General features: G+C 40.2%; 1 protein-coding gene across 1 annotated transcript in view; it reads left to right on the forward strand.

Annotated features, from left to right (window-relative positions):
- Nucleotides 1–25,396, forward strand: part of PRMT8 (protein arginine methyltransferase 8) — a 63,697-nt gene that overhangs the window by 19,097 nt on the left and 19,204 nt on the right. The window contains exons 3-7 of the mRNA XM_005150229.4: nt 9,017–9,202; nt 13,958–14,113; nt 20,292–20,355; nt 24,430–24,572; nt 24,955–25,042. Coding sequence (XP_005150286.1) covers nt 9,017–9,202; nt 13,958–14,113; nt 20,292–20,355; nt 24,430–24,572; nt 24,955–25,042 — 637 coding nt within the window. The remainder of the gene's footprint in view (nt 1–9,016; nt 9,203–13,957; nt 14,114–20,291; nt 20,356–24,429; nt 24,573–24,954; nt 25,043–25,396) is intronic.

Genomic DNA, 25,396 nt, shown 5'->3' on the forward strand with positions numbered 1-25,396 from the left:
TCACTGCCCTGGCCCTGCTGCTCACACTATTGCTGATACAGGCCAGGATCCCGTTGACCTTTTTGGCTGCCTGGGCACAAGCTGGCTCATGTTCAGCAGCCATCAGTCAGCACCCCCAGGTCCTTTTCTGCTCTACAGTTTTTCAGCCACTCTTTCCCAAGCCTGAAGCATTGCATGGGGCCCAAATGCAGAACCCAGCACTTTGCCTTGTTGAACCTCATACCATTGGCCTCAGCCCATTGATCCAGCCTGTCCAGATTGTTCTGCAGAGCCTTCCTATTCCTCAGCTGATCAACACTCCTGCCCAACTTGGTGTCATCTGCAGATTCACTGAGGGTGCAGTTGACCCCCTCATGCAGATCATCACTGAAGATATTAAACAACACTGGCCCCAACACTGAGCCCCAAGGGACACCACTAGTGACTGGTCACCAACTAGATGTGATGCCATTTACCACCATTCTGGCCATCCAGCCAGTTTCCAACCCAGCGAAGAACCACTTACCCAGGCCATGAGCAGCCAGTTTCTCTAGGAGAATGCTGTGGAAGACAGTGTCAAATGCTTCACTTATGTCCAGATACAAAATATGAACAGCCTTTCCCCCATCAGCCAGGTGGGTCACCTTATCATAGGATGAGACCAGGTTGGTCAAGCAGGACCTGTTCTTCATGAGCCTGTGCTGACTGAGGCTGATCCTTCAGATGATCACTTAGGATCATCTGTTCCATGACGTTCCCTGGCTGATGCTTTCCTGTTTGCAGGTTCAAACAGTGATGAGGCTACTCACCACTGCCCTCCATCCTCACCTTCCCCACCCCCAACACCTACATACAGGACTCATATAGAAGACAACTCACAGACCTCCTCTTCAGTGGGCAGAGGCAGAAGGTCACAAGTGCGGGCACATACTCATTGTCTACTCTCCAGATTCACCAAAACACGTGCATGTTTGTGGATCCCTTGATGACCAGTGTAGCCCCTCTGCCTGCCCAGCAAAACTGCCTGGATCCTGGGTCCCCATATGGGCCCCACAGAGTTCCCAACTTGATAGCTGGTCCAGCTTGGTTCTCACTGCAAGCATGCAGTATTCACACACTCATCTGTCATGCTCTCCACATCAGAAGTCCCCCCAGACATAGCATGGACACCATGCCTGCAGGACCCTCAAGAGAGCCCTAGTTTCCCCTAGTCACTGACTACTCCAGCTTGAAGTTTGCTGGTGAATATACATGTGCACCCCAGGCACACCACAACTGGGGAAGACAGACTTTCCCCCTGCAACTCGCATGAGGCATTGGTCCATGTTTCTGTCCCAGTGATGCTGAGCTCCTTGCTTGCCTCGCTCACACTGTTATCCCCCCAAGAACTGGTTTTGGGAACAGTTAACTATTCCCACCCAAGTGGCTGGGGATTCAAGACCCTTTCCAGTAGCTCTTTGTCTTTCTTGTACTGAGGAGCCCAGCACTGGACACAGTACTCTCCACATGTGGCCTCACCAGGGTTGAGCAAAAGGGGGTTTCACCTCCCTCAATCTGCTGGCCATATTCCTAATACATCCCAGGATACTATTTGCCCTCCTGGCTGCAAAGGGGACACTGCCAGCTCATAGTCAGCTTACCATCCACAAATACTCCCAAGTCCTGGTATTATTTATCTTGACCTATTTAAGGAGGTTGTGTTTTTCTTTTGTTCTTACTTTGTCTTTTAATCATTTAGATCTTTCTTCATGGTGAAGAAAGCAACTTTATTGCTTGTGATGCACAATTTGCGTCAGTTGTGCTGCCGGTGACAGGACAGTGCATTTCTCTGACTTGCATCATGCTTCAGAATTCTACTGAATTATTATGCTGTCAGTAAAAACAGAAAAATAAGCACTGCTTTTTATTTGGCACAGAACAGTTTTACCTCCACTGATTCAGTGTCTCAACAAAACCCATTTTTACAAGCCTTTGCAATGCTGCATCAAAAGGAGCATGACCAGCAGGTCGAAGGAGGTGATCCTGCCCCTCTACTCTGCTCTCGTGAGACCTCACTTGGAGTATTGTGTGCAGTTCTGGTGTCCTCAACATAAAAAGGACATGGAACTGTTGGAACAAGTCCAGAGGAGGCCATGAAGATGATCAGGGGACTGGAGCACCTCCCATATGAAGACAGGCTGAGAAAGTTGAGGCTGTTCACCCTGGAGAAGAGAAGGCTGCATGGAGACCTCATAGCAGCCTTCCAGTATCTGAAGGGGGCCTACAGGGATGCTGGGGAGGGACTATTCATTAGGGACTGTAGTGATAGGACAAGGGGTAACGGGTTGAAACTTAAACAGCAGAGGTTTAGACTGGATATAAGGAAGAAATTCTTTACTGTTAGGGTGGTGAGGTGCTGGAATGGGTTGCCCAGGGAGGTTGCGAATGCTCCATCCCTGGCAGTGTTCAAGGCCAGGTTGGATGTAGCCTTGGGTGATATGGTTTAGTGTGAGGTGTCCCTGCCCATGGCAGGGGATTTGGAACCAGATGATGTTGAGGTCCTTTCCAATCCTAACCGTTCTATGATTCTATGATATGGTTTAGTGTGAGGTGTCCCTGCCCATGGGAGGGGGTTGGAACTAAATGATCTTAAGGTCCTCTCCAACCCTAACTACTCTATGATTCTATGAAAAGTCAAGAGTTATTCAAGTCACTTTTTTGGGATCTTCATGACAGTAATTTGTTTTCTTAGCTATTTTAATAAATATGCATAACTCATTAGTTAGGGCCCTAATGTTTTCTATCATTGGATCAATGAATATTTAGTATTCACTATTCTTATTATTTTACTTTACATGAGTGAACTAAGATTTAGATTTTCCTCACATAAATTCAAATACTTTAATAAGGAGTCTAAGTTGGTGGCCCTCTTGTCCAGTCTAATCAACAAACACCTCTGAATGGCAACTCTGCCTATCTCAAACCTAAACCATACTGTAAAGAAGCCTTTTTCTTTCTCTTGATCCAAGATAGAACCTAGGGTGACTCAGTTGCCAATCATCAATAATATTAACAAACCAAACTCAGTGGTTTTTTCATTTGTATACTAGTTCTGAAAATATATTCCCCTGATTCATAGTCCTATGGAAAGTCCCATTTTTTTCTGGCTTTTTCACATATTCAGAATCTTCCTGTCAGAAAGCTCTCCTTCCCCATTAATTCTGAAGGTACAGCCAGTTCAGAAGTGAGCTGATGCTTCTCCTCTATCCCACTCAGCTGACAATCTTTCCATGAACAGGAGAAATATTTAAAGAAACAGGATCCCAAGAAGCTTGATGTGTTCCAGAAAGGAAAAAAAAACCCTACCCCAAAATCACTTTTCCATGCAAATAAAAGCTTTGAATCACCGTGAATATTCTCTCACTCTCCATCTTGATTTGTTGTAGCTTTCAACAATTACCATTAGACAAACTGGGAAAAAGCTTGCTTTCTTAGGAATGAGGTATCAGTAGTACTGGAATGAGCCAAATGCGGTTCTTATGGTCCTGAGATTCACGGAAAAAATAAATCAACTTTGGCAAATATGAATTCAGTGACATGGCCAGCAGCAGGCTATAGAGAAACACTGTTTTTGCTTCTATTTTTCTCTCTTCTGTTTTTTCTTTTTTTTTTTTTTGTTTGGGATTTCCCCCCCCCCCCCCCCCCCCCATTTCTTAGATCATGTTAATGTTCAGAAAACTAGCAAGTGAAACTTTCTGTCCTATCCTTTGATTCACAGTTGTCTTAGACAGTGCACCAAGTATTTTTTTCACCATGTACCAGCACCTCAGAAGGCAAGAGGAACTGAAGGACCATTCCACCATCAGAATACAGATGGACTTGGTGCAGTAGAAAATTTTACATTGCTATACATCGTGCTGTGCCCATGCCAACAATGATGCCAACCTTGTATATGGAAAGGTGATAAGACTGGCTAAAAAAAGACACTGAATTTGCGTCAATGCATTCCTTTTACAGGCCTTTCAGTATCTGTAAACTTTCACTCAGTATTTGCAAGGTTTCTTCACAACTGTGAATAGTAATAACCTATCTAAAGCTGAGATTCACTCTCTAAGCTTTTCAGGTTAAGAAAAGTCACATGGAACAGTGGAAGTCACAGATCAGAAGCACTTTAATCAAGTAAACATAAGTCTTTGTGCTAATTAACCTATTTACACAGAATTGATGCAGGATGTTTTAAGAGAAACACAGTTACACAAATCTGACTGCAGTCAGTTACATTTTCTGTTCATGTTGTCTCTAGTAATTTCCATTTTGCTTTGCAGTTCTAAGTGAAAGCACTTCTTCAGTCTGTAGTGATTCTACAGCAATCATTTGAATTACTTCTGTATTACTGCTTAAGTAAAAGAAAAGGTGAACAACTCTTGCACATGCAAGTCTTGCTGTTCATGTGCTCTTGTGCATGCATAGGCAGAGCCAAAGCTTTTCACAAGAAAGAAGAATCATGGTTGATGTCCACAGCACAGCATGGAAGGGTGTGTGGCAGCTATAGGAGTGGGGTACCAGAATGCAGACCTTGCGTGCCTATGACCTGCAGGAAGTGTTCAGCTTCAGCTGACGCTGTGTGTGGTGCATGAAGCAGTTGCTTGTTGGAAAGAAGCACTAACAACTGATGGGACAGTCACAGGTTGGATTTTGTGGACAAAGCATTGTACATTTTGTCCACAGATCAGGCAAGGATTTCTGTTCAGTCTTAGTCAAGCATACATCTGCTGTCAGCATACAATAACATATGCTGCCTTATGAATCAGCATCAATGGAAGTGCTGAGACAAAGCACTCAACCCCTCATGAAAATCGTAAAGCAAGAAAGGAAAGGCAAACAGTAACAGTAAAGGCCAGGATGGAGACAGCCCGTTAATGAATAGCAATAGTGGTGGGTCAGGGGAGAATGAGATATTTTAATTAACCTGAAACCCTTCAGTGTAAAATTCACATCAGATCAAGAGAAAATCTGTACTATAGCATATTAAGATCCAGTGGGCTGCAGCTCCAAAGGAACTGGCACAGTGTCTGCTCTGTGCAGGGAAACTGTCTAATTTCTGCTAATTGAGATATGAAAGTGCCAAATGTGGGGCTTCTATTCAATGTAGGTGCCTGTTTGATGGTAGTTCTGAGGTGGCAGTGAACTGTGTAAATCAGTGTGTTGATTTTCTCTGGCACTTCAGCTGAGGAACTGCCTGCCGTTCCTCAGCCTTGTTCTCCTTTCTGTCGATATTTATCCATTAAAAATAGTAATGAATAAACATGGATACTTCTTAGGCAGAGACCTCCTCTAGAGCTGAACTACATCTGAAACTACACTGAAGTGTAGATCAAAAGCTTGGCTAGGACATGGAGTAGGTGATCAATTAGAAAATTTTTCCCCTCCTCCATCCTAAAGCTCATCAAAGCCTACAGAATATAACATCTTTTTAGAACTGTTGAGAAACATCTGGAGTTCAATGAGAGGGGAAGAAAAAGGCTGGGCTATTAGATGCAAAGTGACTTTCAGGCATCAGTGCATTAGACAATTGATAAGCAGAAGAGAGCTTCAATTAAATTTTCTGCTAATTTGAGAAAGTAACTTGTACTGATAGAATACTCCGGTTATTTTGTTAATAATTAGCCTCCAAAAATAGCAAAGCTCTACTTTTTCATGTGAATTTCAGCTGTCTAATACTGAGAAAAGGCCTAAAAATAACTGGGTTTCTAGTTGATAGCACTTTCTGGTTCTTGTTCCTTATCACTAGAGGGTCAGACAGGATGATGATAGGGTGGAGAAGAGGCTGTCCAGTGGCACAACTACTTCCCCTATATGAAACACATCATGAACATTGATAGTGGGGGCTATAGTAGTGTGTGTGTCCCTTTTCATGCACTTGCCAGGATTTTGTAATGTAGCTTTGAAGTACCAAGCTATTTTTTGGTTCGTTTCCACTTTGTGTCTATCTTGAGGAGTTTCTCATAAGGAGGTATAGAATTAATTATTTGTACATCACTGGAACCATGATTCTGTTTAGCAAGGCAGGCACTTAAGCAGCAGCAAAGGCAGTAGTATCATCCAAGAAGAAAATAAACAATGGAAAAGTTCGCACTTCTCTGGCTTTGTAGCTTCGTAACTCTTTATGCAATGATCTGCGACAAACTCTTCCTCTTCACTGTCTTCAACTTTGATATTTTCAGTACAGGCTTCTATAACTTCTGTTGCTATTTCTAAAACAAGCTGTGCCTTGTGATGTGAGGCGTTTTAAAGTAATCTGGCACATGAATATCTCTCTTCACTTGGAGTTGAATAAAACCATCAGTCATGTTTACATTTCTGCTCACTGCTTCCAGATAACAGTAGCATGTCTTCTATGGCTTACAGTTGACCACAAAGTGAAAACAACTGCTAACAAACCCCTAACAAACCTGGGGTTTCATGCCTCAGAAACACTTGTCCTTAAATATATTTTAACTTCATGTCATGTCTCCCCCCCCCAAAACCAAAAAGCTGAATTGCCTAATCATCCTTAAAATACAGCTCATTACCTAGCATTCTGACTAGAGAACCCTAAAGATCCTTATGCACCATTTATGGCTTTGTAGTCATGGTGATAAATAGTATGTAATTCAGAATTTATGTGGAGTTTGATCAGCTTACCTGGGTGACCCGCCACACATTATGGAGGCTTCTTTTATAAGGCCTTGCAAGCTGAATGTCAGGCTTTGCAGAGAAGTGAAAGGGCAGTCTTTTTGTTCTCCACTACGAGGTACACTGTAGAAAAGAGGTATGAAGGTGATGCTGATGAGTCCCTTCTGATGTACATAAAAGGGAACATGCTAACAAGGGCAGAACAGTGAGAAATCTAGCTAGATCTTCCTGCCAGCTAGTTCAACACATTTGTGCAAAGGCAGTCCTAGAAAACTGCCTTGTTATTTACTGAGCCCCAAATTACAGAAGGAAAAAGAACTGATTTGTGACTTGCTTAATAACAACATAGGCTTTGAGCTACTCCCAGGAAAACACAGCATGAAACAACTTCTTCATCCTATTTGACTGCAAATACATTCCATCTCAAAAAATGAGGCAAGACTGGTGCTGTTTGACTGTGTTGCAGAATACAAGGGGAAGGACAAGACTAACAACTGTAGTTTAAACCAGGGCTGTTAACAGCAATATGACACCTTCACAACCTTCTCACTCTGCCATGCCAAACCTGAATGGGAGTTGGAAGTGGGAGTTTAGCCCCTGGACAGTACACTGTAGCTGGGTATTACTTGTTGGGATAGAATTACTTGCCCGATCAGACCAGATGGGATATTATAATTTCAGTATCAGTGCAAGCAGCAAGCGTTTAGTATTAACAATTATCAGTACCAAATATAGACTCTGCAATGAATGCCCAGGAATGAAACTGATATGGTTTATTTTTAGATTCCTTGAGTTTGAGACCAATATTTTAAAATCAGATGTAAGACCTGAAGCATTTTATTAATGCAGAGACAGTTCATCCCCATGTGCAACTCCCTGAGAGGCAAATTGGAAATAAAATGACACTAAACTTGGAAAAGCTCTTTATTTCCCAGAGGCTATAGCCTAATTCAGATGAAAAAAGTCTATTATCATCTTTTCCTCTATTTGTCACTTTCAACAATAGATGTACCTCAGAACTTCCCTCTGAACTACCACAAAACCTAAACCTCTAATAGCCCTGTTAGAATAACAGATTGTTTTTCATTCTTGTAAGTATGCATCTTGATTGCTTTTGATCTAGAGAGTTTTGGATGTAGTGCTGCAAAGAGATCTGTCAAAACTCCTGAAAATCAGAAATCTCAGAAGGAAAATCTGTTGCAGGAAAACATACAATATAGTTTATACCTGCCTATTTTTTTTTCTGGAAAATTGAATGGAAGAGCACAAAAAGAATTCCATGGTGATCAGTCAACTTAAGTGCTTCCTGGCCTTTAATGGCTATTTTAGGTGTTACGTGCACTTCAGATTTTGGTAGAGTACCAATTATGTAACGTATGGCTGGTGATAGCATTCTTAGTTCTCAGCTGACCTCAGTTTTTAATTCTAAGTTCCCATTATGGTATCAGACAAGTCTGTCTATGACAGGTTGATCTGGCATTTCTGTCACTCCATGTAGAAACTTCAGAGCAGTGCTTCAATTTGAAGGGGCTGAAAAAGGAATCAGTTGCTTCAAAGCAAACAGTTTCCAGTTTCAAGAACTAGTCCTCTCTCCCAGTTTTCTTACATGGTCTATGTCTCATGTTTGTTATACATTCTGTTTCGGTCTTAGATGATATAGGTGTCAAATATGAGTCAAGAGAGTACATTTTACCTGTATGGAAATTTAGGTGTTGGAGATGCAATGCACAAGAAGAAATGGAGTGGGTGAAGGAGTTTTGGTAGCAAATGTCTCCTGCATCTCCCAGGAAACTAAATTAATGGATCACACCCCACACAGCTCTATACAGTGCTTTCTGCACATGCTGAAAGACTTTCAGATTGTATCAAGCACTTTCAGATACTGTGAGCATTCTCAGACTTACCTCATCAATACATAACCTAACAAGTAAAGATCTGTTGTGAATCCTGTCCTTGTTGGCAGCACTGTGTTCAAAATCCTTTGATTATGAGCTTTTCTTTGCAGGGAAACTATTAATTTATTACAACTCACCTCTCACAAGGCTGTGGCAGTTTGGCATAAAAAGACACTAATGGAAAAATCCTAGCTCTTAACTGCCTTGTGTCAATGTTTGGAGTCATCCACTTCAGCCAATAATAATTTGCCATTAATCTGCACTAATGTGGGTATCTTCAGAAGAACGTCAAGGAAAAAAACATTAAAGGAATTTACCAATTCAAAGCAAATAAGTTATAGAGCCAGCAACAGAAGGCAGCTTATGATACCCCAGGTGTCTTTGGTCTTATTACCTCCTAGCTAGTTACAATAATACCACTGTGTTAGTCAGAGAGAGAATTTTTTTCTTTTAATGTTGCCTCTTAACAATATTCCATGTTCTCCTAGGTTTGCCCCATACCACCCCAGCCTCCTCAGCCTACTGTTGTTCCAAAGCCAGTTCAATCTGTCATACATGTCCCATTGCAACCAAGCTGCCCAGGCCGAGGCAAGATGGCAAAACTCATCAATCCAGAAGAGATGACATCCAGGGATTATTACTTTGATTCCTATGCTCATTTTGGAATTCATGAGGTAATCTTATATTTATTTCATCATCATCATCATCACCATAATCACCATCATCACCATCATCACCATCATCATCATGTTATTAATCATAATAACGTTTCTTTGATTTATTAGTTATTTACCCCATTTCCCTTGCTTATGATTATATTCCTGTGACTTTCCTCAGAAGATCATATAATCTGGTTCAGTGCCAAAGACACCACCCACTTCTCTAGAGACCTGTACTCAAAACCTATGTCCCACTTACTTCCTTATAAATGCGTTCTCAACACAGTTTATATTAGCTATCTGTACAGTGGTAATCTTCATCAGTAAAACAGTTTAGTGTATTTATGAGGGCTGTAAACTAACACAAACACACATGGGAACTACCTTATTGCTTAGTTAGGTCTTTTGTTCTCTTTCATATTGGAGCACAGATCCCAGCAGAACACCTACTCAACTGATATGAGAAGCCAAATAATTTTGTAACTCTTGACATGTTACTTGAACGAATGGGCTGCATTAGTGGGAATATATAGCCCAACAGCCTCCAATAAATGCTCTCCTGGAAAGAACACAAAATACATGCGGTTTATATATTTACCATCAGAATATTTACTGTCAGAAAGCTGACTGTAGACCAGTTCTAAAAAATACACTAATATATTTATCTTACCTAAGAGGATGGGATCTTAAAGACTAGGGTGCAAAAAGGCCAACAATGTGAAATCAGTGGCACTTTTCACAAACCACAAACCAGTACCTATTTCCATTACTCTAGTAACTGATTGTAGGGCATATACATAAACAGAAGATTTGTATCGACCAGTTATATGTTGCCAGAGTAGCATTTAGAAATTCCATCCAAGAATGGAAGAAGGTAGAGGAACAACTGAGTGGGAAGGAGACCTAAGGGAAATATTGAAGACACATCAGAAATCTCAAATCAGATTGAGGCCTTGATGGAAGAAGCTCTGTAGGTCTCAGGGAGTGCAAGAAATACCTGAGACCTTTTGCTGAGGCTGTGAAGTGGAAGGTTGCCTCCTTGCCTGCAGAAAGTGTGCATTGACTGATAAAGAATCAGTGTTAACAGGTAACAGAGCTGCTAGAGGAGGCTAGCTTGACTGGATCTTGTACTCTTGACAGGTACAAGAGCCTAAATCCTCAACTATACTGAAAGGAGGAGCAGTCAGAGTCTGTACTTAGCAGGTTTGGAAATGGAGACTCTTCTGACAGTGAAAGCTGGAAACTTGTAGCTTCTGGCAACACCAGGAAGGCTCCTGATCCACCTGCACATCTCTACTGACAAAACAGGCTCAGTGCCTTCACTATAGATGAGGGATGGGAAGTTCTGTCCAATGAAGCATCAGAAAGGGTTGGCCCTGAGCCATGTCGAAGCACTGGGAGAAAGCAACAAGTAGTGGAAGTGCAAGGGACAGGGGGCCCCTATCTGCTCATCTGACCTGCTGTCTCAGCATTTGGATCTGGGACACTGTGGAGAGGATGCTAACATACTTCCAGCCCTTAGATCAGCCTTGAATTGCTACTGCTGCTATTCTAAATGAACACCAATGAGACTTGGAGCATATAAAGTGTAACTACACAACTCCTGGGATGATGATGAACAGCAAGGTGTGCCAGGTGCTTTTTTGCCTCAGTTGTACCAGTGAAAATAAAGACTTGAGGAGACATGCTCCTAGAGGTCCACAAGTGATTGTGCAGCTGGTGTCAATGACAAGTTTTCAGCTTTTATGTCTACAGGACCTTCTTTGAGGGTGGAGGTCTGCTAGGAGGATATGGAATCCAGCTGACAAAACAGACAGGCCAAAACTGTCTTTGGCAACAGTTTGGCTAAGCTGCTGAGGAGATCTTAGCTGAGAATGGTAGAGGGTGATCACCCACAGTCACATGGGGAGGTTGCAGACCGAGTTTGTAAGCAAAAGATGCATGGTGATGGACAAGACCTCATAGTCAGTCAGTAAAGCAGAGCAGAAGGGGCCCACTCCAAGTGTAAACACAGAAAAAAGGAAGTACCAAGAGGCAGCATTATGGGGGAAGGTCTCATAGCTTTTCTAGAAAATCAACATGACAGAGAGCTTCTCTGAAGTGCCTGTACACTAATACATGCAGCCTAAGAATTGAACAGGAGAAATTAAAAATCTGTGTGCAATTGCATGGCTACAGTCTCACAGGGATCATGTTGATCCCTGTGAGATTGCTCACATGACTGGAATGCCAGTATGACTGGATTTAGGATCTTTAGGAGGGACAGACAGGGAAGGTGAGATGGCAGACAGAACAATGGAATGCATAGGACAGATGATGAGCTTATGGGTTAGGTTTAAATGGCAGACTGAGATGGTTGACAAGGTTGTGGTTGTCTGCTACAGAGCACCAGGAAAAAGAAGTAGAGGAGGTCTTCTTCAGACAAGTGAAAGAAACCTCATGTCTGCATGGGACATGAGTCTGATTTTTGGTCCATAGGAGACTTTAATCACCCTGGCATCCACTCAAAGGCAACTGAACAGGACATAAGCAAACCAGGACATTTTTAGAGTACATGGTGATAAATTCCTGGCACAAATGACCTGAATCAGTGGGAGAGAGGTGTGTGTTCTGCTGGTACTGATACTTACTAAAAAGAATTAACCATCTGGGAATGTGATGGTCTTGGCTGCAGTTACCATGAGATGAAGTTCAGGATCCTGAGATCATGGATGCTTTCTCAGGGTCTATGCTGTTTGTCTTGTTGACAACCCTGGGTTTTAGGAGAGCAGCCTTCATCCTTTTCAGGGGTCTGCTTGAAAAAATCTCATGGGAGATAAATTTATATACATTGATATACATTGATAAGATCCCCATCATCCTTCTCTTTGCCAGGCTGAACAATCCTAACTCTCAATCTCTTCTCAAATGTCAGATGCTCCAATCCCTTAATCATCATCACGAGCTGTGATGGGATCTGTGACAATATCTCTTGTCCTGGGGAACCCAGAACTGGACACAGAACCCCAGATACGGTCTCACAAGTGTTGAACCACCTCCCTTGATCTGCTGGTTATGCTTTTTTTTATTCAGTGCAGGCCAAAATGCTGCAAGGGCACATTGCTAGCTCATCTTCAGACTGCTGTCCACCACGTTCCCAAGATCATTTTCAGCAAACACTGCTTTCCAGACAGCCAGTCGTCAGCCTATATTAGTTGTATGAGGCTTTTTCTCCTATTGTCCAGGACTGCATTTCTTCTTTCTGACTTTCTTGAGGTTCCTGTCAGTTTTTTCTTCAGCTTGTTGAGGTTTTGATTTGCAGCACAATCATCTGATGAATCAACCACTCATTGCAGTTTTCTATCAACTGCAAACTTGCTGAAACTGCACTCTGTCCCATCATCCAGGTTGTGGTTGAAGGTATATCATATTGGCACCACTAGTGCCACTAGTGACTGGCCTCCAGATGAACTTTGTTTTGCTGATCAGAACATCTTGAGAGCAGCAGTTCAGTCAGTTTTCAGTCCACAGACCATTTAGGTAGTCCACATTTCATCAGGTTTTAAATGAGGATGTTGGGAAACAGTGTTGAAAGGCTTGCTAAAATCAAGATAACCAAGCGTCCACTCCTCTCATCCACAAAGCCTATTATTTTACCATAAAAAGCTATCAGGAGATCAGTCATCTCCAAATATACACTTAAAACTCCCATCACCTTCTTGTCCTTAATATGTTTGGAAAGAGTCTCCATGAGTGTGCTTCATCAGTGTTGTTGGCCTGTTCCTCTGCCTCTGTCTTTGATTGATAGCAAACCATGCTTTATGGTGATAAAAACAGCCTTTTATTCATCTACAGTACTCAGTACGTAAAGTCTTCTCCCAAGACAGGTAAGTGAGCAACTGATACATGTAACAATACAATGGACTGGTGCTCCAGATTGCTAGACAGTGAACTGATTATTTTTATCCTGAAATTCAAAACATCATTTGCCTACTTGCTTAAACTATGAAATTATGGCAGCAATATAAGCAAAACTTCAGCCTTCTAGACCTAACAGAAGCTTTTTTAGAAAATTAAAGTGTGTATTGAGTGGCCTACACTTATCTTAAGAACGGCACTGGGATCTTTACCTGTGTGCTCTTTATTGGTGTAGTTTGAGAGCAAGGTTTCAATAGAATGAAGTGCGTGTATTCCTGCTATCAATAAAGCAAAAATCAACACCTGACAAAGACAACTTAAAATAGTGAGAAAGTAGTCTAGGCAACATATTGATATCTTCTGGAAACTGGTCTTATAACTGAGTGAACAAAAGAGCAGTAAGGGAGTACCATATAGCACAGTATCTCCAAGCTCTGCTATGGACTTCCTGCATCATTTTGGGCAAGGCCATCAAGACTGCTGTTTTATAATGTTTTATGGAACAGTTTTGTTTGTATTCAACCTTCTCTGAGGCTCTAGGTTGTGCATGATTTAAGAGAAGGGGAAAAACTTGGATTTCTATATGGCTTCCGTCCATGACAAAAGCAGTGCTCTTGGTTAGACTGCATTCTGGTTGTCAATTATAACAGTGAAGTAATATTTAGAGAAATAAAACTGTACAAAGGATATCATGCTTCTTAACAATTCAGTTCTAAGTAGCTAGTATTTTACAGTTGCTTTGATGTGTGCACACCACTCTTCAGGTTGTGTATTAATAATGCTTGACTTACAAGAAGAGAATGTATTCAGCAGCAGTGATGGATGCATATAAGCTCTTCAAGTAATAACACAATGGGTTTTTTTTTGTCACAGGAAATGTTAAAGGATGAAGTGCGCACATTAACCTATAGAAACTCAATGTATCACAATAAACATGTTTTTAAAGATAAGATTGTCCTCGATGTTGGAAGTGGCACAGGAATCCTCTCCATGTTTGCTGCAAAGGCAGGAGCCAAGAAGGTATATGGGGTAAGAAGACTTTCTGTCATATTTTGAGTTTGCGCATTTTGCCTGGGAATGCCTTGGTGATTTACCTTTTCCTGCTTGTCTTGGTTTGAAATTCTTCTCCCCAAGCTCTTGTATGGCTTGATTTGCTGTGACTTTAGTGGAGTTGTCTTGCTTTCTATGACTTCCAATAGTGTGCCTTTTCCAGATTTAGAAGCAATGTCTTCTCTGTGTGTGAATCTTCGGTGATCTGCTACATATCCATATTTCTTCTTGGCTGCAAAAAACAATGTCAAAGGGACTCGCTCATACTCAGTGGAGTCAAAGGAAATATTTTGCTTTTTAAAATTCTGGAGTTCTGCAACTTTGTATCCTTGGAACCTAATTTCTTTAATACACTTTTCCTTGTACATTACTACTCAGCAAATTATGCAAGAAAGCATTTGCATGTTTTCTGTGCCAACAATAATGCTTTTCAGAAGCAGAAAGGAATGACTACCTTGATACGTTGAACTTCAGAAGCACAAACACGCAGTTCTCTGCAGGGAAGTCATTAAAGAGAGCACATACTTGCTTTTAAGTATATTGAGAGCTATTTGTACTGACTCTAAAATTACAAAGACAATTTCTTTTTTGCTTTGGACTTCTGTTTGTGTCCTGCAGACACAACACAATGTAGAAAAGGGCAAGTAGATTCAATTTCTTTGTGTACTTCTTCAAAACAATTGTTTGCTAAAACTCAGTTTGGTAGAGGTACATGTGTGCATTTGAAGGCACTGACATAACTAAGTATCAAAACTATGCATATTTATTCCTGGTAATGATACATGAACTACCAGGACTCCTGTTGAATTCTCAGTCTTATATTTTCAAACTCCAATGTTAATTCTGACTGCCTCATCTGAGTACCATCTGAGTATTAGCCTAGAGCATGGATGTATAGGTAGCTGAAATCAGAAGGTGCTGGCAAAATTTTTGGAGTTTAGACTTGAGACTTAATATACAGAGTTGGCAGCTAGAATGTATTTCTTGTAAACCAAATACACAATTTATTATCTCAGTGCCTCAGGAAGAATAAACCTGTAGCCTTTTCTGATGCAGGAATGCAGGTCTCATGCAAAGATGTTGCAGTGCTGTAAAAATATAAGCATATACAAAATGATGATGCTGTCTCTCAGATCCCTGGCCATATGGTCTTCTTCCCTCCCTTGTGCTGGCACTGCTGCTTATTTGATTGTATGGTGAGCCAGCTCACTGGCAGCAAATTCACCCAGTAAAAGAAAAGTAAATACTTTTCCACAGGTCTGTGGTTGTTGGGTTTTTTTCCCACTTTGGACTACTTTACAGTTCAGGCTGTATCTCAGGCATTTATAAAGCTCAGTAGCACACTAGTGTCAACTCATCCATGGACTGTTCAGCACTGAAGCTGGGGGGGGTGTGCTATGCAGGAAACAGCTCTCAAAGGATCTCACCTAGGTGTGAAACTCCTCTGCTACAGCCTAAGAGTTTTAACCTTCTTGCCACATGAGCTACCTCAGCATGAGTCCCAACAAGATACAGAGTTGTGTTTGCGTTGGAAAAGCAGATATTTCAGAGATCTGGAAGTGGCAATCTTACTGTCAAACTCAGACTTCATGGTCCTATTCACAAAAATTGCCAATGGGAACTGTGAGTGTTCCTTTTAAAAAGCAAACATTTGCCATAGAGCCAAGATGTTCTAGTTACTTCTCTGCAGTTAGATGTGATTTTTCAGATAGCATGACATGGGAACTGTTGACAAATGCAGAGTGTTGGTTTTCTTGACTACAGCACCACTTAAATCACTCCTCTTTCTCACTCCTGAGATTTGAGAATTTGAACCCTTCTTCAGGTTCAAATTTATCCACTGCCCTGTTTGGTTCTTCTTACCACTTTTTACTCACTGTTGGAACTTATTTCTTGTTATTGCCTCAGCCAACTGCTAGAATAGTCTCTGGGTCTTCAAGAGGTGTAAATCATAGAATCCCTGACTCACAGAAAGATTTAGTGCAGAAGACCTCTGGAAGTATCTAATCCAGTCTCCTACTCAAAGCAGATTTAAATTTAAAACTGTACCAGGTTGCTCAAGGCTTTGTCCTGTCCAATTTGAAAGATCTCCAAGGATATGGGGACTCTAAAACCTCTCTTGGAACCTATTCTAGTGCTACAGTCAGCAGGTATTTCACTTGCTGTAGCTCATGAACACTGACTTACCCTGTCACTGTGCACTTCAGAGAAGAGTTTGACTTTGTTTTCTCTGCAAGCCTTTTTTAGATAGTCAACTATTGGATCAGGAGAATCTCTTTTACAAGCTGAACAGAACCAGCCCCCACAGTTTTTCTTCCTTCTTCACATGCTCTGACCCTTGACCATTGTGGGAGGATGACAGTAGACTGTGCAATGGTGTTCATCTATTTGGGGAGCTGTTGTAAGACATGTAGAGATAAGATTGGCATGTGGCTATTGGTACTTTGGAGGGGTGACTGAGGGATAGAAAAATACATTTAATTATCCCTTGCAAACTTGGCTCATCTGCTTCATTTAGTCATACAAAATTCGAGACAGTCACTGAAGTAGAACTATCTGAATTCTATAGTATTTTCAGATGAACAAGACAGTGTAGATAAGAAGAAGGTAAACAAGACACATACAATGAAGGGACATGTTAGATGTTATCTGATTTGTATAAAAGGTGGTGATGAGGACACAGCCCAGGGAAGAAGAACTGTGGAAATGAGGTGGCTCTTTCAGGAAAAGACTCCAGTAGAAGACAAGGCATTGGCAGCATTAGATTGTAGAGATGAACATACACAAGAAGAAACTCACAGGTCCCTCACGGATCCATACTGGCACTATGATTATTTCATATCTTCATTAATGACATAGATAGTAGCATTGAGTTCACCCTCAGCAAGTCTGCACACAACACAAAGCTGAGTGGTACAGTTGATATACCTGAGGGAAGTGATGCCATCCAGACAGACCTTGAGGAGCTTGAGAAGTGGATGAGTGTGAACCTCGTGAAGTTCTAGAAGGCCAAGTGCAAGGTCCTTCACTTAATCAGGGCAATCCCCAATGTCAGTACAGACTGGGTGATGAATTGATTGAGAGCAGTACTGCAGAGAAGGACTTGGGGATACTGGTGGATGGAAAATTGGGTATGAGTCAGCAGTGCATTCTTATAGGTTAGAAAGCAGATTGTATCCTGACCTGCATAAAAAAAAGCATGGCCAGCAGTTGAGAAAGGTGATGCTGTCCCTCTACTCTGCTCTGGTGAGAGCTTGCCTGAAGTAATGCATCCAGCTCCGGGGTCACAAGTACAGGAAAGACATGGGCCTGTTATAGTGAGTCTAAAGAAGGGCCACAGAAAATATCATGGAGCTGAAACACCTCTCCTGTGAAGACTGAGAGTTGGGCTTGTTCATCCTGGAGAAGAGAAGGCTTTGTGGAGACAATAAATGTGGCCTTTCAGTGTGTCCTGGTTTGAGCAGTAGCAGTCATTTTTCTCCTTCTTGGTAGCTGGTGCAGTGCTGTGTTTTGACTTTTGGGCTGAGAACAGTTGCTGATAGCACATATGTTTTGAGTTACTGCTCAAATGTTTGGTTTGTCCAAGGCCTTTTCTGAGCTCATGATCTGCCAGGGAGGAGGGAGGCCGGGAGGAAGGAGAGACAGGACACCTGACCCAGGCTTGCCAAAGAGGTATTCCATACCATAGCACATCATACCCAGGATGTAACCAAGAGTTACCTGGAAGGGCTGGAGCTCTGGGGGGTTGGAGGAGGTATCAGTCGGTGCTTGATCGGGCAGAGTGGGGTGAGTTATGGGTCGGTGGCTGGTGAGATGTTGTATTCTCTTCACTTGTTACTGGCTTTATCATTATTATCTGTAGTAGTAGTGGCAGTAGTGATTTATGTTATACCTTAGCAATTAAACTGCTCTTATCTCAATCCGTGGGAGCTACATTCTTTGGATTTTTCTTCCTAACTCTCTGGGAATTGGGGGAGCAAGGGGGCAGTGAGTGCACGAGCTGTGCAGATTGGTTTAAACCATGACACAGTATATAAAGGGGGCTTATAAAAATGATGGAGAAAAACTTTTTACAACAGTCTATAGCAATAGGACAAGGGGCAATGTTTTTAAACTGACAGAAGGTAGATTTAGACTGGATATAAGGAAGAATTTTTTTACTATGAGGATGATGAGATGCTGGAACAGGTTGTCCAGAGTTGTAGATGCCCCATCCTTGGAATTGTTCAAGGCCAGGTTACATGGGGCCTTAAGATCCTCCTGCCCATGGCACTAGATGATCTTTAAGATCCCTTCCAAACTAAATAATTCTATGACTGTAAATTGAGGTACTGACATATTTTGTTGGAACACAGTTTTTGTAAAATCCAACTGCTTCGTAAAATTGGATGGATTTGAACAGATCACTGACTCGAAAGAGAATTGGGGAAGTCTGACAACACTTTTTTTTTTCTCTTATTTCTTCACCTACAGAATTCAGTATTTACTTTTTTTCTGAAATGAGTTGTTTTTTAAAATAAATTTGTACCACAATACAGAATCCAGAGTCAAAGTAGAGACAAAAAGCTTTAGACATCCTAAAGCAAGTTTATTTTCTGAAATACATATTCCTTCCTGTAACATTTGAGTAGGGTTTTTTTTTTATTGTTTTGCTTCTTTGAGAATAAAGCTGATTTTGGGAACTCATAGTCATTCATGAAATATAATTTTTTATTTCTTTGCATCTTTTTCTTTAGAAAGGTTGGAAAGCCACCTCCAAAAACCTACATACCCATGCTTTATTAAAAAAAATAGTCCAAGACAAACAGAAAGAATGGGTGATGAAAATGACAGGCAGATGTGAATACAGGAAAAATGGGTATGTTGTAATGGCTGTAAGTATAGATGAGGCATATAGTCTATAGAATTTACAGTAAGGGAAGAAGAAGCTGAATGGAGAAAAAGGACAGAGTTCTCTCCTTTGGACTCTTTGGACTATCGGGTGTTCCTTTCTACAGTTTTGATTTATATTCAGGCAATTGAGTCAGACATCTTATGGAGTGGTTTGCATCCACAGGCAGGCTAAATAGAATTAATGCTCGTGTTCCCATGGGGACAGGGATCGCTATTATGACTGCTATTATGTCTAGCTGTTTCATGGGCTATATAAAAAGAATAAAGGATTTGTACATCCTGCCATCTGTGATTGCCATCACAGGGGTCAAGCACAGTTTGACTTTTAGAGATTAAATGGAGATCACTAGACATATAAAACATTTCAGTAGGGATAATATAATTCTATTTGACATTGACATAGGGGGATTAGAGAGACAAAGATTATACGAAGTATTATTGGGAGTTTAATGTCAAATTTGAAAGAGGGAAATTAGTAAATCATTTAGTGACTACTAATTTGGCCCTCTTGATTTTACAAGGGCACAAACCCCAGAAATCTCGAAAAGATATCAAAGGTCATTGCAAACATGAGCTCTTATGATAGGAGCTAGCTTTTAACAAATTTAAGGGCAAATCTAAAGCTAGAACATACTTTGTCATTAATTTCCTAGTTAAAGAACAGAATTGGTCATGAGAAAAGCATGAAGATCTGGATGTTTTTGTAAATACAACATTTTCAGTCATTTCTTATGTGTAACATGTCTGTTGTTTTGGGGTTTTTTTTGCTTGTATTGCCAAAGTTGATAAATTTTTCACAGATTTGCTTCTTGACACAGACTAGTATTGGCATAGTTTGAATTTGAACGTTATTCACAGTGTTTGAATGCATTTTGTTATAAAATACGTGAGGAAATGTAGCACCATGCTAATTCATTCTCTTCAGCAGTTGTGTGTTGGGGTTTTTTTTATTATTTATATTCTGAAGTAGCAGGAATATATTAATATTATTAATAAATTATGTAATTTTGTTTTTCCTCATTTCAATAGCTTTAAACAATCTTTTTTATATGAGCCACTTTAACTCAAACAGAGACTGCAGTTTAAATATTAAGATACTATTGATCATGATTCTGCCCACACAGGTTTTACGCTTTATCAGTGGTGATGCATATTTTGTAGAGTCTTTGCTGCCTTCAGTAGATTTTGTTTTTATTCATGTAGCTGAGATTTCTAGCACATATTTACTCTTCCTCTTGCTTTTCTTTTTTTCTTGTTTTCCTAGATCGAATGCTCAAGTATATCTGACTATTCAGAAAAAATTATCAAGTCGAACCACTTGGACCACAGTAAGGCATATATAAAAATATTTTCTTCAGGAGAAAGAGAAGATAACTGTTTCTCTTTTTTTGTTTAATTTATGTTGTTTCATTTATAAGTATTGCATAATTTACTTATGTAAATGCAAAACTAAACACCTCATTCTAGGTGCTACAACAGGTCATCATAGGAGAAGTTACTTCTACATTTACTTCTAGGCTTACAGACTACAGAAGCAAGTAGGATTTGTCAGTGGACAGTTTGGTTCAGCAAAGCAGGCAGAAGGCCCCATATTAGAGCTGAACTTTTCAAACTAATTCTGTCATTTAAATTCCACCTTATTTCTTAAATAGAATTGACACACATTCAAATTGAAATAAGGTTCAAAGCAAAATGTGTTTTATATCTATACATTTTTCACTAAGAATTTCTTCTGACTTCCAACTTTAAAAAATACTTTTTGAAAAAGCATATTGAAATAAACATACTCATATAAATTAAAATGTTCAATTCTGAGAATAATGGTATCAGAGAAAACTTCTATTTTTTTTTTCTTGAAAATTGTTGGCATTTCTAGGGATGTGGAAACCCCTCAATAAAAAAAATAAAATTAGAAATGCTCCAAAATAATCTCCAACAAGCTCCATTTCATACCTTCAATCCCCTTCCAAATCACTGTACACAAGATGTGCTTGCAACAATCTAAAAAAATCAGGGTTTTTTTTTAACTGAAGCTGTGAGACAGTTCTTGTTTAAAAGTGTTTCTGTGAAGGACTTGCCTTTGCTGCAGAGCAATGTTGGTCATAGCTGACTAGAGTGTTTAATTTGCCCCCACATTTACCTGTGTCTGCACTGGCCCTATGCTAGCACATGCACAGGGATAAATTTTTATCTGTTCTTATTTTTATTGCTGTCACTTACAACTTCTGACTAACACAGAAATGTTTGGGAGGAGAATTGATTGTAGAAAATGCGCTTTAAAGTGTAGAGTGTGAAAGAAACAGCAGTGACGTGGGATGTAAGAGGCCAGACGGTGTATGCAACTTTTGGTTCAGGAAAAGAAAGAAGCAAAGGACCAAAGAATAGTCTCCTCCACAGGAGGGATAGGGCACTAAAACAATGAGATGTCAACCTCAACTTGGTTATCCTGTACCTTTGGTGCAGAGCCCAGAGTGGCCTTTCATGAAATAGCTATACAAACAGCACACCACAAATCCAATTCATTTTTGTATTTCCAGCAACAGGAATTGTGTGTGAAGGGATCATTGTCAGAATAAAGAAGAAGGATCCAGTATGCTCAAGAGGTTGCAGAAGGTGTTCACCTCTGCTTCTTCCTCCTGTTTCTCCAAGGAGCAAGTCCTTGGAAAAACTGGAGGAAGAAGCAGAGACCTCTTCCCTTTGGCAAAAAGAGAACTTGCCTGGACAGGTTCAGCAGTCTCTCCAATTGCAGTTTGGTCTCCAATATAGACAAATGACGCAACTGAATGAACATTTACACTTAATCTACATTCACTTTTATTTTAATGCAACCAGGTACTGAGGCAAACGATCTTGTTGCTTATGGAAACTTTTTCTTTCCCCTTAATTGTTTAGAGAAATGCAGAGTCAGCAAAAGGGGCTATACCAAAAGAAAAGCCACTGTTTTCAGAACAGATAAAATACAGCTGGGGCAGAACAATCTGTTCCCTCATGATGCCTGATGAAGATATTTCACCAAAATGAAGGGAGATGCAAGAAACCTGAGCTGCTGCTGCTGCTGCTTACACTGTGACTGTTCTAGGTATAAACAGAGGGCTTCAAAGTCTGCAGGTGTGTCACTCTGGCAGCTGTCAACAGTGCTAAAATTCAGTAAAAAAAAATCAGTGGTAGTGAAAGTTCTCAGGAGAAAAGAGGCCCCATGGATGGAGCTTATAGATGTGAAGAATCTTCAGTATAATAGATGAACTATTGAGCTACTAAATGTGAAAGGAAGCACTTTAAAGAATGGGAAGGATAAGAAAAATCTGCTCTTTTCCAGATTGCTCTTAACAGTTAATACTTTGTGTTACCAGTTTGAATCGGCATGTACCAAATTTCTCAGGGAGCTGATTTGGATTAAAATTTGCTATGCAAATAAGGTGACCATATCTGGTTAGGATAATACTAGTATTGCATGAATGTTAGAAGGTTGAAACTTTTTGCTGGTTGAGTTCTAAAAATCACTCAACCCACACTAACACTCTTAAATAGCTAACCTAGTTCTAGCTAAATGAAAGTACCTTCAACTTCCTCAAACCGAATGTTGAGAATTTTCATCAGTAAAAATTGCCATAATTAAAAATTGACATTAAGAGTAATATAATAATCTTAATCTTATTAATTAATAACGAAAAGTAAAATGTTCCCTACTCATTTTATTCCTGAATTTCGAGTGCATCCATTACCTTGTTAAGGAAGAATACAGAACCATGAGACAAGCTGCAAACTGTTTGTTCAAATTATTTATAATACTTTTGTAAGTAGGAAGCATTTGTTTAAAATGCAAGAATGATCAGAGAATTGTGTAGTGATCCTAAAACAAAAATATTTGTTACCACCAAACTAAATATGGACCAGCATTTAATTTTTTTTCTTTAAGCAAAATACCTGGTTTAGTATCAGCCAGTTGTATTACTGCTTGTTGATTTGCTTTTGCCATGCATACCCAGTATCCTATAAGTAGTATAGAGTATTGCCAGTAATTTAAAGCACTGTGTTATAGTGTCTCTGAGGATCTGGTATTTTACCACATCAAAATTCTAGCAACCTTTTTAATTTCCTTGAAACTAATTTGGTGACAAAATACATGACAGCAATATTTTCCAGCAGTCACTTTACATAGCTGGGGAAAGTTGTGCAGATCCAAACCAGGTAGAAGATTCAGAGAATACTGCTATGTTATAGAAGATTCTATCCCTGGCAGTGTTCAAAGCCAGGTTGGACAGAGCCTTGGGTGACATGGTTTAGTGTGAGGTGTCCCTGCCCATGGCAGGGGGGTGGAACTTGATGATCGTTTTTCAGTGATATCCAGTGACAGGACAAGGGGCAATGGGTGTAAACTGGAGCATAGGAGGTTCCACGTTAACATCAGGAAGAACTTCTTTACTGTAAGAGTGACAGAGCACTGGAACAGGTTGCCCAGGGGGGTTGTGGAGTCTCCTACGTTGGAGATATTCAAGGCCCACCTGGACAAGTTCCTGTGTGAGGTACTCTAGGTTACCCTGCTCTTGCAGGGGGGTTGGACTAGATGATCTTTTGAGGTCCCTTCCAACCCTTGGGATTCTGTGATTTTGTGATTCTGTGATCTTAAGGTCCTTTCCAACCCTAACTATTCTATGATTCTATGATTATGAAGAAGAAGGGAATGAAAAATAACTTTTCATGACAGAAATGTGTTTGTACACTTTCTTGTTTGTGTATTGTTAGGCTAGATCTACCTTACTCAGTTAGGTCAGCTACCCAAAGTTCATGGAAGAAATAGGCATTAGTTTCTTCATTGTAAAGCTAGCATAATATGTTTGAAAAGTGGCTGAAAATTAGATCCTACTTCCATAAATCTCTAATACGACAGTGAAGAGATCATGTATGTGTATCCCTACAGGGATGTTTAAAGAATTCTAGGTGGATTCTTTGCATTACTTTGTCAATGATATAGACATCTTCCAAATTCCAAAGGATATGTAATGTGAGATCAGGCAGGTAACCAGGTAAGACCTGTTCTTCTGTTGCTTTTATATATGACTGTTATTTTGTTTGAGTTTTGGTTTTGTTTGCATTGTTTTTTTTGTTTGGTTGGTTTTTGTTTTTTTTTTTTGTTTATTTATTTATTTATTTTGCTTTGCTTTTGGTTTTGTTTTTTTATTTTTGTTGGTTTTTGTTTGGTTTGTTTTTTTCTTTTACACTGATATTAAAATGCAAGTAGTTTTAAAACAGTGTAAGATCCATTGAGTCACATGGAGTTACCCCTTATCTACAGGCATTGAAGAACAGAATCATATTGAAAAGGTCAGCCTGACATTCACCAGTGAGGAACTTAGTTGTTTTTTTTATTATGTGAAACATACTTGTTTGGATTCTTTTTTCAGTAATCACAATATTTAAAGGTAAAGTGGAAGAAGTTGAATTACCTGTGGACAAAGTAGACATCATCATCAGCGAGTGGATGGGTTACTGTCTGTTCTATGAGTCAATGTTAAACACAGTCATCTTCGCACGAGACAAGTGGCTGGTAGGTGGTCTGCATGTCATACTCCCTGCTGGAGCAGTCATAATTTATTTTCTGACTACAAGGCTTCCCTCTCCTACTGTCACCACAAGACACACATCTCCAAGTGCCATTTCTTTGGCTTTAATAAAAAGATTAACAAGGGAATCTCTGTGAAAGAGCTTTGCTTTTGATTAACTGCTGGTGAAACTTGTATAGGCACTATCTAATGACATTGCTACAGGCTGCAAGAGTTGCTGAGGTTAAAGCTGATGTGACAATCTGCAGGAAAACAATAAAGGCATGCAAGGGGTGCTTGTCTGGTTTTTGTATGTGCAGTTCAAAATGTAATGTCTTTGTCAGGTGAATAGATTACGAGATCCATTTCCCCACAATTCATCAACAGAAACCTGGAGGGCTAATGTTTCCAGACCGAGCTGCTTTGTACGTGGTAGCAATTGAAGACAGACAGTACAAGGACTTCAAAATTCACTGTGAGTAAATGCCTAAAAGTAACACTCTTCGATGTTTATTTCCCTAAAATATTTGATTTACTCTGGCCTTCTGTAATCTCTTTTCTGGTAAAGTTTTGAAAAAGCCAAAAAATCATCCTGACCAGGCCAGAATTCCAATATAAACATAAACACTGAGAAAACTCTAGTGAGAAACTGAGGAAACCTGTAGTAATGTAAAGTGCACAAAGGAAAGTGCATGAGTAAACTGATGTAGACCTTGCATAGAGTTATATTGATACTTCTACCTCTATTTTACAGTGTGTATTTTAGTATATTTAGTTTTGTTGTTTTGATCAATACATCATCCTACATAACTGCCTTTAAATTTGGTAA

Source organism: Melopsittacus undulatus, chromosome 5 (assembly GCF_012275295.1).
Source record: "Melopsittacus undulatus isolate bMelUnd1 chromosome 5, bMelUnd1.mat.Z, whole genome shotgun sequence".
NCBI classification, from domain to species: Eukaryota; Metazoa; Chordata; class Aves; order Psittaciformes; family Psittaculidae; genus Melopsittacus; species Melopsittacus undulatus.